The following is a 17,226-nucleotide window of genomic DNA, read 5'->3' as shown; positions in this document are numbered from 1 at the left end:
TATTCCTCCAGACTCACCGGTGTTTGTTTTCCAGGAAACTCATCAACATTTGTCTTTGATTTCTCATGTACCAGCTCAGCTATCTCAGGTGATGCACTCAGTCCTCCTGGCTCCAGGGAGCTGGATGCTACACTGGGGCTCCCTGGCACACCAGAGAGGCAGAAAGCTTGGTCTTCAGCTTTGTATTCAGGGGGATCATCCCCCTCAGCTCTGTATTTTGGCTCCATATTTGTGGTGTTTCTGGTTTCCAGCTCTCCTGGCACACAGACCGGCTGTGGGCTGCTCATTGTCTCTCCAAGATGATGCTTGCCCCCTGCAGTGTTTGGGGTGGCTGTGGTCTGTTCAAGCTTGTCATCTGTCACTGCAGGCGTTATGCCTCCTTCGTTGGACGTGCTCAGTGGCAAGAGAGACCCACGGACCTCATTTTCCTTCACCGGCAGCCCTGCTGTGGGCAGGCTGCAGCCCCCTTTGGTCCCCAGGTACCTCCAGTTGGTGGGTTTGGTGCTCTGATGTGTCACAGATTTAACAGGCTCCAGGAGCACGGGGGAGGAGGCAGACACAGACCCTCTCTGCTCCTGGACCCTGCCCTGCTGGAACGCAGCAACTCGCTGGGTCACCTTGCCCCCTCGTTTCTCCCCGGGTACATCCCTGCCCCCAGATGCCAGCTTCTTCTCACCATCTCGCCGTTCTCCAGGCTTAGGCCAGGAACACGCTTGCTGTCTTTTCTCAGGGTAGGTGACACCAGGTAGGAAGCTTCCCTTCTTCACGGCTGCCTCCACTGCTGTTCTTCCCTTCTGAACCCCGAGCACCATCCTGCTCTCCTCATTGCCCGCAGCCCGGCCAGTTTGCAAGCTCAGTGTGGGCTTTTTCCAGGAAAAATTCCCATCTTTTCCATCTCCAGCCAACAAGGCTGTTTCTGAAGGTGGCCAGCTGGTCCTGAGCTTGTTCCCTAAGAGCACAGGCCTGCTGTTCAGCTCTCGCCTTTGCTCAGCCAGCTGCAAGCTGCACTGTGCATTGAAGGATGTGGGTTTCCTTCTTCCTTCAGTCTTATTTTCGGCCCTGTTGTACCAGCCCTGGGGCTGTGCCTCTCTGCCCACCGCTGCTGCTCGCTGAACCTGATGGTCCCCGAGCTGTTGCTCCAGCCTCCTTGCCTCGCTTCTGTTTTCAGCTCCAGCCATCTGCTTGTAGTGGACCTGGCAGTAAAACACCCCGCGGAGGGCAGCATAGTTTTGCAAGCTGGAAAACAACACATTGGCAGAGTTGTTAGAGGGTGTGTGGGAGGGGAGGATTAGCAGTAGCGCTGACAGACAGGTTTGCAGCAAAATTGTTTTGCAACTGGAAACTGTCGGGGAAAAGAGGGGGGGTCTGAAGAATGAAGCCTTTCAAAAGCAGTGTCTGTTTGCTGAGGATATGTTTGATTTTTTCTTTCAAAAACTGAAACACGTGAAAAATTAAACATTTCCTTGCAATACCTTGGGGAGCTGTGGACCAGGTTATGTGAGATCCCTTTCTCTGTTATCAGCCAGGCTTCACACCAGGGCTCCATCTCTCCCCTTGTATAAAGAGCATGGCCCATATGGGTAAAAATTCACAGGGCTCCCGTGATACAATGACTGCATGATAAGAGAATGTGTCTGCACAGACTGGGGGGCAAGAAGACAACAAAGAGCCTTGCAGAAAAGGTTCCTTGGGGAGTCACAAACAGAAAACATGCCAGCAGTGTGCCCTCGTGACAAAGCAACCAACATCCTGGACTTCATTACTAAGAGCCCAGCAAGCAGGTCAAGAGAAGTGACTGTTCCTCTCCGTTTGGTGCTTGTGGGGTCACATATGTAGTTTTCTATCCAGTTTTGGGCTCCCAGTGCAAGAAAACCATTGATATAGTGGAAGAAGTCCAGTGAAGGGCCACCAAAGTGGTTTGGGACCTGGAGTGTGTGATATAAGGACAGGCTGAGAGCTGGGTTAGCTGTGTTACGATGGCAAGGTTAAAGGAGAGGATCTCGTTGCTGTGTGTCTATCTTGTGGGAGGGTCAGAGGAGGTGTAGTAACAGAATGAGAGGCAATAAGAACAACTTGTAAACATGGGAAATCGTGATTAGATATAGGAACAGAACATTTTCACTGGCGATCAGGTCTTGAAAGAGTGGCTGCAACCAGGAGGCTGTTGTATCTCTGACCTTGGAACCATACACACCTCACGGTTGTGGCCCTGAGCAACCTGCCCCCTTGGACCTGCAGGAGGCTGGGTGGAGGATTCTAGAGCTTCCTTCTCACCCACCCGACTCTGTGAACATGTGAAGCACCCCGACTACTCCTGCAATTAAAATCCCTATCAGCATTCCCAACGTGAAAATATTTCTCGTGTTTGCACCTCACCCTTGCACCACCGTGCAGATTGCAGATTCACAGGTGTACACAAGCTTGGGGTGAGCAGTCTTCAGACTAAGCATGGAGAGGAAATTTGTATCAAGGAAACTGCCCTTCCCTGTTACCTCGAGCTCACCCCCCTGGAATTACCACCAGGCCATTCTGATGGAAACTACTCGGACATCCCTTAAAAATAAATGGACCTGGGGTCCTACCACTCACCTCAACTTCTTCCCACAGATCTTGCAGCAGAAGCACGAGTGGTGCAGGCAGACTTTGTCAGTGACCACACGCTCCACGGAGTAGACAGGCTGCAGGCATGAGGCACACACCTCTTTCAACATGGGCTGAAGAAGAAGGAGAAACTGCAGTTAAATAACTCTGAAACTTGGAAAAAAACACATGCAAGCTTATTTGCTGAATCTGCTGCTTGTGTTGGATTTTCTTGATGTTCTTTTACAGCTTTGTTGTGGGAGTTCAGATTTCTGTCTGATTTTATTCACTTTTAATCTTGGATAGGTCAGCATTAATGTTCACTTGGGACAGAAAGACAAGCCATCCTTGGAGTCCTCATGAGAGAATGATTCATTTGATCAAAAGCAAATGATTCACACAACTGAATCATTTAAGAGTCTTGTGCGAGCTAAGAAACATTGTTCAGAGACTCCGACTCTAAACCTCTGGATGGACAGCTCTTGAAATCACTGATAGCACATGGCTGCTCACATAAACCATGTAGTCCAAACCCTATAAAGACAGCACGTCTCAGTATTACAGCTCCAGCTGCTCCACAAACCTGGTGGTTTACTCTGTGGGCTAAATTTTACACCATGACCCGATTCCTCAAACACCACTTTATGTGAAGAGTCCAAGGAATCTCTCTGGAAAGCATCGCCAACACCAGCTATATTACTCATGGGGGGAGAAAAGGAATTAAAAAGTTTGGACATCAGCCTATCTATCTGCAAAAATAGCTCCAGCTTGTCTGCGTGGTCAGAGGCTGTGGGCAGCAGTGTGAATATCTCTGTGGGCTCTGTGTTGCTGTGGTGCAAAGCAGAAGCTCAGCTTACCTGGTGAGGTCTTCTGCAAGTTAAGCCTGGCCAAAGCCCCAGAAGAAATCCATCTGATTCTATCCTAACTGTAACTAGGTCAGTGCTCCTGGTACTGATATCACCTCATACGAGGGTGTCTCTTTCTTTTTCTTATGGTCTGTTTTGCCCCAGTTTGATCTGATAGAGTTTTACTGGTGCTGTCTCCCTTTCGCTTTTTGTTAACATGTGCTGATCCCGGATTTCTGCACAGTCAGCTTAGAGAACAGGCAAATTTAATTTCCTGCTCTTATGCGGTGTGGGCTGATGGCCAGATTTTAGACTTGAACAGAGGAAGCATGAAAGATATTTTTGCATCAGAAACACACAGCATATCTCGAGAGATGAGCTAACAAGGAAACCAGAGCACTTTCTTTTACTTGCAGCAGACACTTGGAATGTGTGCCTGTGTGGACGTAAATATTTTAATTACCTCTTTTTTTTTTTTTTTTTTTGGCTGAACAGACCAGTGCAGTCAAGTCATCTTTGGTTTCCAACACTTTCAAGAAGAAGAATTTAATGTCTTTAGTTTTTCCCTCTGTCTAGATGGAAGAATCCAAACAAAAGCTCCATCTTCTCTTCAGCCTTCAATGATCTCAACATACCTCTGCGTTTCCAGATCCTCTATAATGAGGAGACCATCGTCCTGTCACATACATATGTAATAAGTGTCTAAGCTCACAGTACACTCAGTGAAGACCCAGCTAATGAAATCTAGAAGGGGATAAAGCTACAATAAAATAAGGCCCATACAGCTGGAGAGAATTAGACAATTAGGCAAGATAAATTTCACCAACGTGGCTGCAGAACTGTGCTGATGCCAAAGGGAGGGCAGGGCTGGTGAAGGTGAAGCTGAAATGTGCTTTTGTGCAAAGAGCTAGATGTTCCAAGTGGAAAATGGTAGCAGGATACAGACGGGAAGTGATACCGTGTTCGTGGGTCTCTCAAAGGGAAATTGAAGCTCTGCATCTTTGGCACAGATGTTGGCTCACTGGAGGAAACAAGCAGGCTATTTGGCAAAAACCAGGGAGAGGTGATGGGCATAAACACAGCATCACTTGTGATGATGGAGTGCTGATCCTTGCCATAATAAATTTCAGTCACTGGACTGATTTGCATCCAGCTGTTTTGATGTATTTTGTGATACAGATCACGGTTACATCTAGGTAGTATTGCAAACATTTGACAGTGATGAGCTCTCGTGGAGCACCAAGGTGTGTTCTGGCAGAGCAGCGTGTAACTATTGACGTGTTTCTGCCATATAAAAAATAATGTTTTCCTTTAATCATGACCAAGGAAGGAAGCCGAGCTGTTTAGCAAATAAACAAGATCACTCTGCTCGTAGCTGTGAATAAATACATGTACTCCTGCAGCGTGTTCCCAAAGTGGGGTAATCTTTTATAGGGGATGCAGGATAAAATCTTTTATAGGGAGGACACCAGGGAAATTTATTTTAAGTGCTCACTGATGCGTGGCAAATACTCCTGGTCTTCAGAGGTATTTTTACCAGCCCCAGGCATAAGCCTCACTAACGGTTTGGTAGATGGGGAGGTGATTAGCAGCCATCAAATGGCACTGTGGGCAAGGAAATTATCTTAAGACTTTGAAAAATGGTGACGGATTATTGCTGGAAGGCTTTCAGTACGCTGCTGATTGCTGCCACGCTGAAGGTGGCAGCTGGCTTATATCTCATCATTTGATGTCTGTTTGCTTGTTTATTTGTTTGTTTTCTAGGTACATTAAAATCTTTATGGTAGGAAAGTATCAGCCTGAAAAATGTTTTTGTTATCAGTGGGTGGAGAAGACTGTGAGCACCAAGCTCTCTGCCCTAAGATTAAGCATTTTAACGGAGACCAGTGGCTGAAATGAAGTTGGGACGGATTGTACTCAACATGGGCACTTAACTTCAAATGTGGCACATTTCATGGCTACTATTTCATGAGCTGGATCGGCAGCTAAATTTCTCCTGTGACCAGCCAGAGGTATGGCCAAGACAAGGTCATCTGTCCCCTGTCCACTGTTACAAGTAGTTCATCCAACCAATTTGCTCTTGAAAATATCTGCCTAAAACAAACTGTGTGAGAATACAGTGACCTGCTAGGACAAAGAATCGTGAACAATATCACGTTGTATCCAAAGATCCCGGAAACCTATGGCAACTCATCTGGTATTTTGAAGTTTGTATGTACTCTGCTGTTTTGGTAGAGACCTTGCAAGCTTCAACTTATACTTGAGTTTCAAATCTTTGTATTTTATTTTTCTCCATCTCTTTCAGTGCTTTGAGGAGCCATGCATGGTGCTGAAATAATGCAGCATCTGTCTCCTCATGATATTTTGGTTCCTAGCTGATGGAAATACCATGAAAAAAATGCATCTCAAATAATCTTAGCCTCATAAATGGCTCATTGAGATATTTAGAAACAGTGTAGAACCAGAAGCACAAACAATAAGATCACTATTTTTAAGCTCTGGCAGTGCAGGATATTCGGGTTTATTTGAGTTCCTGTGGAATCATTTTCATTGCCCAAACAACCTGTTTGGAGCTTACTAAAACTGCTCTGTGTCTGTCCTTAAAAAGAGATGAAACAAACATGTTACTGGTGTCCTGAAACAAACTAAGATTATAAAAAGGTGGTGGTAGAAAAAAAAAACGAGGAGGAACTCAGAATTGCCAATTCTCCCATTTCTACAATTGGTCCTACTAAAAGAATTGGGGAGGTTTGAGCAGTTATTTGTTCTGATTCCCTGAAACCAGAGAAATTCAGTTTATGGTGATCTGCTCTTTTACCTCAACCTTTGGTATATTCTTTGGCAGAACAGAAAACAACATTCTTAATTTTCTTTCAGCATGTGCCACGTTCCAGCTTCTGTGGTCCTAGAAGCACACCAAAGAGCTCTGGGTACTTGCCTGCTTTTCTACGGGGAAGCAGAACTTCTGCAGCTCAAACCATTTTTTCTTTATCCTCCTCAAGAACATTTCTAAGGGCCAAGAAAGCTCAGACAAAACTGCCAGGAACCTGTTATGGTAGGAATGTGTTTTCAACCACTGCTATTCAGGGTTTACCACTCTTAGACTTAAACCCTCTGTGAATGATGACAGATCTTCCCCAGTTTTCTCAGTCAGCAATGCCAAGGCATCACCAGAGAGGTACTATTTGTTCTTAACACATTTTTCATAATTTTAATCTTAGTAAAAATCCTTCAGGGATGTTGAAGAGGTTATGTATTATGATCTTGCATTTCCCCCAGGGCTAATAACAATTTTAGATTTAATCTACCTGTCTAGTCTACAACACCTTGGACAAGGTATTGCGTGGTGTGAGATGATATCTGCTATTTAAAAACCTAGCTATGAACTGAGTGATATGAAGTGGTATGCTCTGAAACCATCCCCCTTCCCCATTGTCCTGCTCCTCAGTCATTAGTGAGAGCTCTTTTTCCTCAGAGGGAAAAAAAAAAAGAATTATTAACCATAATGTTTCACTGAAACTTTTTTTTTTTTTTTTTTTTTTTAATGAGCTTATCGTCCCTTTTTGCTGAAAGGTAAAATGGTGCACTGAGAGATGGAGTAGATCAACCAGAAAGTCTACACACAGACCCAGAAGTCAGTAGCTTGAGGCTGGTGGTAGCTAGGAGTTGACCTCTTCTCATCGGTAACCAGTGATAGGACCAGAGGGAATGGCCTCAGGTTGTGCCAGGGGATGTTCAGGCTGGAAATGAGGAGACATTTCTGCTCAGAAAGAGCAGTCAGGCACTGGGACGGGTTGCCCAGGGAGGTGGTGGTGTCACCGTCCCTGGGGGTGTTCAAGGAGAGGTTGGACGTGGTGCTTGGGGACATGGCTTAGTGGTGACATTGGTGGTAGGGGGGTGGTTGGACCAGATGATCTTGGAGGGCTTTTCCAACCTTAATGATTCTGTGATTCCGTGATTCGAGGACCCAGCCCCCTGAGAAGCCATCCAGTGGCTCTGTAGGCTCCTCACATTCTCCCATACATGGAGCAAACTCCTGGCTAGCTTATCTCCTTCCCAAACTGAGGCCAGCCTGTGATGTGAGGTACCAGCACCAAGCAGCGGCTGGTTCATTAATGCTTGCCACAGGGCTAATAGCCCACCCACATCACAAAGACACAGACTAAAGCACTGGAGTGACTCAGAATGCTCTTAATGTGTGATTCAACCGGTTCATTGGGAGGTGATTTTTAGGTACTTTGAAAGGAAACAAGCACTGAACAAAAGAAAGTCAAGCAGACTGAAGTATTTTTGGAGGTAATGTTTACCTTCGGAACGCAGCAGTAAAAGTTAAAAAAAAAAAAAGCCACAAAAAATCTAAAATCATGAGTTGAGAATGTACAAAACAAAGTCATAATAAAAAGAAAATTGCTTTACAAAGTTTCAAAATGAATTTAAACAATAAACATGTATGAAAGCATGGAAAATCTAAAATAAGTTTTTTTTTTGAATATATTGAATAATAAATTACAATTCTAAAAATAAAGGAAAGCAATAACAATTCTGTCACATCTAGAGCATCTTTCTTTGAATCTTTCTTTGGAGGAACAGCACTGATAATAGCTGTAGAGCTTGATGTGACAATTTTCAGTAGCATCAAGTATTTCTAGGAAATTAACTCTGTTAAATGCCTCCCCCCACCTGTGGTAGTGTCAGCAATTAGAGATTTTTTTTTTCCTTTTTTATTTTATTTTATTTTATTTGTTAACGCCTAAGAGAAAACCCGTCCAACCCACCCATCAATGTCAGTATGTGTACATATACATATATGTGTGTTTAGGATGCCCTTCTCGGCAATTCTGTACTGAAATTAGATAAAAAAGATAGATATCATATAGGTATTTGTTTGCCAATGACCAGGTTGGTTAGTTCTTCATCTGATTCTGTCTATCCTTTCTTATGAATTAGTTCAGAGAAGCCTGAACCACCCCCAACACCCAAAAATAGTACTTTAAGGGGAAAAAGCTGCCCTAAGATGCCCATGGATGGATTTTTCCCTTGTGCTTCTAACAGTGTCAGGGCTCTGGGGTGTGGTGCAGCACCGGGTCTGTTGGCTTGTCCAGGCGAGGTTTGTTGTTCCCCTCCAGTGTCAAGACAGTGTCACTGTGTCCTGTCTGTAGGCAAACACCAAGACGATGACCCTGAGAAGTCCTTAGGGTGTAGATGAATCCCTGTGTATAACATGGATAAACTAGGAGAATTGTTGTTTTTTTTTAATTGTGGACTTTCTTTTTTCTTCTTTACACCATTCTCTCTTGCCATTCATGATCTTCTATTTCTTTGGCTTGGAGTTGCCAAAGGTGACGAAGACCACTCCTGGCTCCTGGAAGCTGCCGTTGGTGTGGAAATCTTCACCCGGGCTCTTCACATACCTCCGAAACAGGGGTGAGGCAGATACCTCATATCGGGGGTGCGAGACCACGTCGCAGGTGGAGGATGTTTGTGTCTCAGACTGCTTGGTGACGGTGGTGGACGAAGTGATGATCTTGTTGCCAAACTGATCCATTTCCTCGTACTGCTCTGTGACAGTCCGGGTGGCCCCGTAGAGTTTGGACCCATCAGGCCCTGTCTGCAGCTCCAAGATGCTTTTCTGCCTCCGTGGGTTCTGTGGGCTGGGGGTGTTCAGGGAGCAATATTCTGGAAAGCCTCCTTTCATCCCACAGTGACAGCTGTTTTTGGAGGTGTCCGGAGGGCACTTCTCTTTCTCACTGACCTGGTGGTTGGTGTTTCCAAGGTTGTGCTGTTTCACTGAGTTCAGCCCGGTGTTTGTTTGGGTGGGCTCTGATTTCTTCTCGAAGGGAGCCTTATCACGCCCAGCAGACCCTGCGGATGGATGGTTGAAGGAGCTAAAACCGTCCTGAGCAAAAGCATCCCTCTTTCCTGGAGCATCAGGACAGTCTGGGGAGGCCATGTCCCGTGGAGAATGTGCTGTCCTGGGTGATTCTGCAGGTTTCCTGGCAGCAGACTCGATGGAGATGTAGGAAGGTGAGGAGGGAGAGCTGACACGAGGGTGAACAAGGCGGGGGACCTCTAGCTCTGACTTGGTTACCTCGGTCTTTTCTGCCACCTTTGCACCTCCTCCAGAAGCTGCCTCCCCTGTCTCCACCGTGGCTCCATCCTGCCGGGCTTTGCTTGAGACAATGCTGATTTTGCGGATATTGCTGCTGCTCACAGAGCTCTGGGTGTTCCCCAGAGACTCCTTGAACAGCCCAGAGAGCCCAGCGATGTCTGACTCAGACTTGAGACTAGAGACAGAATAAAGAGCTTTCTTGATAGCCTCCTCAATGTCCAGGAGTCGGGCGAGTGTCTGTTCCTTCAGGTGGATAATCTCAGCACTTGCTCTCTCCAGGTCCCCAAAAACCAGCTCTACTGAGGAGACGCTGTCAGCATCGTCCTTTGCCTGTGTCTCAGCCCTATCCTGTTGTTTGGCCTGGGTGGTCTTCTGACGAACCACCCAGTCAGGCACCTTCTCAAAGAAGCTCCTCAGAGCTTTCACGTCCACTTTGCTCGTCTCCTCTTCAAACTCCTTCACCCTGGTCAAGATCTCTTGCAGTTCCTCCTGTCTCCGGAGATTTTCAAAGATCTCCATTGCCTCCTTGACATTGCCTTTCATGATCTCCTCTTTGTGTACCGACAGCCTCTTCCGACGTTCATCTTCGGTTTCTTTCTTGGGTTTTTCTCGCATAATCACTGCTGGCTTCTCCTGAGCAGGTGCCTCTGCCTCCCCATCGGGACATTTCTGTTGCCCACTATTTCCCTGATGTTCCTCCTTGGAGGGGTTCACTGGCTGCTGATGGAAGGACATCGAATGACTCGTTTGTCTCCTCTCACTCACCTGCTGCGTGACTCTCTGACTATCCCATGACATGTAAGCATTATACACACTTTCCCTTTCCACCTTGGGCAAGGCATTTTTTGAGGTGTCATCTCCTCTCTTTGGAGGAGTGCTGCGGCCCACAGAGGAGGTGCTTGGCTCAGTCTGTCCTGGCACGTTAAGGGTCTGTGCTCTACCAGGACAGGCTGGATGTGATACTGAAGAGAACCTGTCCTCCTGATGATACAGCTCTGAATGCCTCTGAACTACCTTGCCCAGGCAGCTCCCTGGAGCTGCTGCTTTCCCACTCATCGTTCCTTGCTCGACTTGAAAGCCAACCACTCCGTTTTGCACTGGCTTTGAAGTCTTAGCACTGTCCACTTCTGACTTGCACTGTCTTCCTTTGCTTGTTTTGTACCTTTCCTCTGCCAGTTGAAGAGGGGTTTTGGCAGTGTCTTTAGGCAGCTTTCTCTCAGGGCTCATACCCTGAACCGTGACAGATTTCTCCATGGATGACTCCAAAGTGCAGCATTTTGCCTGTCCCTCCACATGGCCTGATTGTTCACATACTTCCACACAACCTAATCTCAGCTCTGCAGCGGGAGGCTTTGGCTTGCCGACCTCCCTCAAGCCTTGAGGTTTTGGAGGCAGTGGTGGAGGGACAGGTTTGGTTGATCTGCTTGTGCTGTTAATCGTGGAGGCACAATATGCCTCGTGTAACAGGTGCTCAGGTTTTGGAGGGGGAACAGGTTTTTTCCTAGGTGGGGCAGTAATTTCTGATTTTGGAGAAATCTTGGGCTTCTCTGCAGCATTCTGCTCACTGGGTTTGCAGGACAGAGAAGGGAGGGTTGGAAGAGGGGTCTGGATTGGTGCAGAACATCCTGGGGCTTCATCTTTGCAGGCTGGCGGTGGAAGGGCACCTTCTCCTGTTGCTTTAGCTGAGGGTGGGCAATGTTCTGCTTTCATCACAGCAACTGGAGGAGGAGGAGGAAAGTCATTATCAGCCTGCGACCCTGAAGCCACTACAGCTGTCTGGTTACTAATGACTTGAGTCTCATTTTTCTTTTTACACACAGAATAGGACTGCCCTGCATTTCTGTATATCATAGCGGCTTTAAAATCCCCTCTGGAGACATTAACGTTAGACTTTTCCAGCGACTGAAGTGTGGCTTTTAAATTACCTCGGACAACATCCTCCTTTTCTACCAGGCGCTGTTCTGTGGCGGCACTTTGCAGTGCTCGGATAGCTGTCTGTACATCCCCTCTGATAATAACATCTCTTTCTTCTTGCACTGATTGCTCTTTGTAATCAGACTCAACAAAAGGATTTATATAGGTTTTCACGGGCGTGGCAGTATACAGGCCATCCTTAATGCTAACATCTCTACTGGGCACAACTCGGTTTTCCTGGCTCAATAGTTGTCCTCCCTGTACTTCCTCTGAAGCACTGACCTTTTTGTGTGACGCTATGCTCTTCTGAGACATGCTTGTGTGGCTCTGGGATGCCTCCTGGACTCTAGTGGTGGTGGTTCTGATGGCAGTGCTGGTGCTCTCCCGCGTGGTAGATGCAGAGTCCTGTTGGTGTATGGTTGACTGAAGGGTCTTGGTCCCCTGCATGCTGGCTGCCTGCTGCCTGTGGACCTCCTCCCTGTTTTTTTGCAGCTTGCTTTGGACGTGGTGCTGAATGTTTTTTGCTTCTGCTGTTGCTAGCCTCAGGCTTTGCATTGCCGCCTGAAGATCGCTCCCAAGGACCTTTTCTCCTGGCTGCATCTGGCTGGCTGGCCCTGTCATCAAACTCTGGTGTTCTCCAGCCACCTCACCCCTCTCAACTGTCACTTGGGTCTGAGTTGTGCCTTGTGTCATAGCTTTGGGTTCCTTCAAAGAAGCAGAGGTGGACTCTTCTTTCTCTGCCTTCTTGCTGACATCCGCAACCCTTTGAATTGACTTTGTAGTTACTTTAAGCCCCCCTGACAAAATTTCTTCCTTTCCCATCGCTGTGGGCAGGCTCTGGGGCTTCCCAAGACATTGCACAGTGGCGCCTGTCACACCCGCTGCATGCATGGCCTCTTTCTGTAATGCCCCCTCTTTGCCCACGCTTTCACATACGAACACCTTTTTTGCTCCCTCCATGGCCCCTGACTCTCCCTCAGCAATCACTTTCTCTGCTTGGTCTTTGTTTGCTAAGACATGAATCTTAGCCCCCTGCACAAGTGGGACACTTTCATCCACCCCCTGCTCTGCCTGGGAAGAGATGAGGGACTGTATCTCTGACTCCTGCTGGAGGTTCTTCAGATAGTCCAGGTCTCCCTTCTCAATGCAGCTCGCAAAAAGCTGGACGTTCCCCTTCTCATTGTCCTCACGCTTAACAGTTGCAGTTGCCTTCTGTTCCTGAGAAGAAGCCAGCAGGTTCCCTATCGTTGACTTCACATCCCCCTTGACAACTTTTTGCTGAACAGAATGGAACAGGAGGGAGTAGAGGGTCATCTTCATTGAGCCTGACTTTGTCTCTTGTAAGACCATCCCCTTTTTGATGGAAGCATCTTGACTGAGGAGGCCCTGGAGAGCCTTAGCTACATTTCCACTCAAGTCCTCTTTGCTTTTAACAGCTTCACTCTGGTCCAAGAGCTGCAGTGAGCTTACTTTGATCTTGCCCTCTCTGTCTTCCTCCACCAGCACGCTCTGGGCTTCCACGTTGGTCCTGTGCAGGAGCTGCAGCATGATCCTTTGCAAGTGGCCTCCCACGATCTCTTCTTTCAGGATCTCTGGAGCACCTGGGGTGATGAGCTGGTACTTCACCATCTTCACGCTCTCCATATCGTTGGCTTCAATGAGGATCCCGTCATGCTGAATAGCCTGGCAAGTGCAGAGTGTCTCTAAAGTCTCCTTCATAGTCCTCTCTTTCAGTTCTGTTTCCCCACTACCTTCAGAAGCACTGAATTTATCTAGGGGTGTGCTCTCGAAGAGCCACGTCGTGCTTTTCACATCTGCACGGGGGATTGCTTCTTGGGCCCCAGCAGTGGCTGTCACCTCTGTGTCCTTAAGGGTGTCCATGGGCTGGGTTTCAAACAGCCAGGTGCAGCGTTTCACGTCCCCTTTCTGGCTGTCCTCTCTCTGCACTGTACTGATTGATGAGCTTCTGTCCGCATCCCCGTGAAGGGAGTCCACAGGCTGGTTTTCAAAAAGCCAGGTGGACGTCCTCACATCACCCCGCTGGACGTCGCTGACGCTGACCATCCGCACATACTTCTTCTGGCCCACTTGCTGGGACTCAAAGAGCTGCTTGTTGGACTGAACATCTCCCTTCTGCACGTCATCCACTGTTCTGGGCACAGAAGTCTTTCCCCCAGAGAAGGAGTCAAGAGGCTCTGTTTCAAACCTCCACCGGGCAGCTTGGACATCTCCTTTCTTGATGTCCTCTTGGGTGACAGCCCTAATCACAAACACCTCTTCTTCCTTTTTGATCTGATCCAGAGGCTTCGTTTCAAACAGCCACCGTGCACCTTTCACGTCACCTTTCATGATTTCTTCTTTCTGCACTGAGGTGACCTCATGGTATCCCCCCTCCTTGTCTTGGATAGCGTATAAGGGCTGGCTTTCAAAGAGCATTGTGCAAGACTTGACATTAGCTTTGCTCATGGTGTCCTTCTGGATCTTCTGGAGCTCTGTCTCATCTACTTTGTCATGGATTTGGTCAAGGGAGTAGGTCTCAAATATGAACCTCTTGCCTCCAACATCTCCCCCCTTGATATCTTTCTCTGGAGGGATTTCCTGGATGCCTTCAGAGCTGTCCTTCAGGGAATCCATGGGATAATTCTCAAAGAGCCAAGTGAATTTGTGCACAGACCCAGCTTCAATTGTCCCGTCATCCTTGACGACTGCTGTTGGTTTAGTTGTTGTATCCAAGGGCTTAGCCTCAAAGAACTCCTTCACTCTGGACACTTCTCCAGACTGTATCTCCACACGGCTGGAGTACCGCATGGTTTTCTTTTGGTCAGCTTCACTGATGGTGCTGCTGCCCAAGGGTTCGGTCTCAAATAGATGCCGGACAGTCTTGACATCAACTCCCTGTAATTCCTCCTGACTGTAGGCTTTACTGACTTTCAAATACTGCTCCTCCTGGCCTTTCAGGGAGTCCAGGGGCTGAGTCTCAAACATCCATGTGTATGACTTCACATCAGCTTGGGGCACACAGACATCCTCTTCCTGTTTCTTTTCAGACTTTTCATACAAGGTGTGGATGGGCTGGGTCTCAAAAAGCCACCTACAAGTCTTTACATCCCCCCGCTGGGAGATCTCCCGCTTCACGGAGGAGTGTTCCTCACCTTGCATGGCTTGGTGATGGATGACATCTATGGGCTGAGTTTCAAAGAGCCACTTGGCTGTTCTCACGTCACCAGCCACCACCTCCTGTTTTGTGATTCCCCGTATTATGTCCACTTTCTTGGTGCTTTCATCAAACTGGTCCAGAGGCCTGGTTTCAAACATCCATTTGTAGTTCTTGACATCACCACTGATGACCTGCTCTCTGCTTACAGAGGTGACTTCATGAAAATTGCCAAAGCTATCCTTGATGGCATATAGAGGTGTAGTCTCAAACAGGATTTGGTTAGCTTTCACATTGCCAGCTGGAATCTTCTCCTCTTCCTTGGTGATGGGCTCAGCATCAGCCTCCTTAATGCTGTCTAAAGGGAGAGTCTCAAACAGTGTCTTGAAAGACTTCACGTCCCCTTTCACCACCTCTTCCCTGCTGGTTTCTGAAGTTTCTTCCTCAAATGACTTAGAGATGCTGCCAAGGGGACAGGTCTCAAAGACATGTTTTCTTTGTTTCACATCTCCCTTCTCCTCTGCTGAAAGCTCTACTTTCTTCAAACGTCCCACCTCAAAATTGTCTTTCAGGGTTTCCATGGGCTGGGTTTCAAAGAGCCAGAGTGTAGATTTCACATCACCTCCAATGACTTGTTCTTTAGCTGCAACAGTTTCTGAATCTTCTCCCTTCAGAGAATCAAGAGTCTGGGTCTCAAAGAGTAATCGCTGTTTACTGACATCTGCCCCCGTGACAAAGTCCGTGGAAGCTTTGAAATCCTGTTCTTCAACAGTAATTTCTCTGATGGCATCCAGAGGCTGAGTTTCAAATATCCACCTTGCTCCACTGACATCTGGCCTTCCTATTTCTTCCAGGGAGATCCCACGGATTATTTGCACTTTGGAAGTGTCCTTGTTGATGGTGTCCAGTGGCTGAGTCTCAAACAGCCAGCGAGCGGTTCTGACTGCATTGCTCTGAATTTCTTCTCGGCAGACAGACTTGATTTCATGGATGTTCCCAGTTTTGTCCCTGATGGCGCAGAGGGGCTCTGTTTGGAAGAGCCTGATGGTCTTCTTGACATCGCCTTTTAGCTCCTGGATTTCTGACTTGAGCTGCAGGATGCTCTTCTCCTCCACCGAGCAGCAGCGGCCGATAGCATCCAAGGACTGGGCTTCAAAGAGTTCTCTGGCACCTTTCACGTCACCTCCCTGGACAGGCTCCTTGAGGACTGCCTCTTGCACTTCAGTTTCATCTGAGTACAGTTTGTTTAACGAGTCTAGAGGCTGGGTTTCAAAGAGCCACCGGGCAGTATGCACATCCCCTCTAGCAAGGTCTGTCTCTGAATCTTTGGCTGGTGTTGACAGACTGTCCCCGTTGATCGACTGGCTTTCAAACCTCAGGGAAGTACTTTTCACATCCCCACCAGGAATGATCTCTTCCTCTGTCAGCTTCTTTGTGGCTTGGTGGTCCCCAATAGAGTCAAGTGCCCAGTTCTCAAAGATCCAGCGCATGGACTGAACCTCTCCTGGAAGAACTTTGTCCAGGTTCACAGATCCCTGTGCATTGGGATCTTCGGCATTAAGCATTTCTGCCAGGTCCTCGGTCACTGCTTCTTCCAAGTTCTTCCTGAGCTCAGGATGCATGTGTCTGTAGAGCCTCTTCAGCTCATTCACTTGCCGCTGCTGGTAGAACTTGGAGAAGGCTTGCTTTGGGGGAGGCACAGGGAGTGGGTTGGGATCCTGGCTCCCTGGAGGGATGACCTGGACAGAGCCAAGGGCAGGAGGGGGAGGTAAGTCCTCTTCCATTTTCTTGATGGCAACTTGAGATGATTTCTGAGCCTCTGCCATCTTTAGGGAAACAGTTGTAAACGTCAGCATCATCTCTTACCCCAGAGCCCAGTGGCCATTAGTAGTGAGAACGGCAAATGTAAAAGCCAGCCCAGCAAGGGAAATCCATGCACTTGCTGAGCTCCATACCTTGGGTTCAGTAGCACACAGCACTACAAAGCATCACACCACTGCACACACTCCAGTCTCGGTGTTAGATCTGGTTCCACAGCAATGTGCTCTAAAGCAAGGTCTCTAATCCGAGCATGCTCAGTGGTTAGTCTACACTCTCCAGGTTTCCATCCAGCTACAGCGCAACAGAGAGGCCCAATTTGTACTGTCAGCAAGAGAGATCGACCACAAGGATAATGTAAAGAAGCTTATCTCTGAGTAGCAAAATAAGAGAGAACTTCTGCCTCCTGCTCCCAAGTGTTCAGGGCAGTGTGGGATCCTAAAAAGAGTTTGCATTTGATATGGCCCCAGGAAAAACCAAGGAGCTATTTGTGAAGAGGTCTCAGGGATAAAACGGTGAGAGGGAACCAAATAAAAGTGTGAAAGTGAGCTGATGAGGACATCCTATTTTGGGGCAGGCAGCTAGTGTGATGGGTTTTTGGTAACACCTCCAGAGCTGTCCATGGCACAGGAGTGAGGGCTTGGGAAAGGATGTTTGAATGATGATTTCTTCTGCTGGACTCACCGCATGTACCCCACAGCATCATTTGTATAAAAATAGATGGATGGTTCCACAGTTAGAGACTGAAGTAAAACTTTTTTGACTTGGACACTTGGACAGGCATGAGGCTAACTGATGTCCCCTTA

At 47.6% G+C, this 17,226-nt stretch overlaps 1 protein-coding gene across 3 annotated transcripts in view; it reads right to left on the bottom strand.

Annotated features, from left to right (window-relative positions):
• Positions 1 to 8,664: 8,664 nt before the first annotated feature.
• XIRP1 (xin actin binding repeat containing 1) overlaps positions 8,665 to 17,226 on the bottom strand; it is a 32,211-nt gene continuing 23,649 nt past the window's right edge. For all 3 annotated transcript variants that reach the window (XM_038173952.2, XM_027450370.3, XM_027450372.3), the window contains one exon: positions 8,665 to 16,428. In XM_038173952.2, coding sequence (XP_038029880.1) covers positions 8,737 to 16,428 — 7,692 coding nt within the window. In that variant the 3' untranslated portion in view covers positions 8,665 to 8,736. The remainder of the gene's footprint in view (positions 16,429 to 17,226) is intronic.

Source organism: Anas platyrhynchos, chromosome 2 (assembly GCF_047663525.1).
Source record: "Anas platyrhynchos isolate ZD024472 breed Pekin duck chromosome 2, IASCAAS_PekinDuck_T2T, whole genome shotgun sequence".
In the NCBI taxonomy this organism is placed as follows: Eukaryota; Metazoa; Chordata; class Aves; order Anseriformes; family Anatidae; genus Anas; species Anas platyrhynchos.
This window is presented reverse-complemented; position numbering and strand designations above follow the sequence as displayed.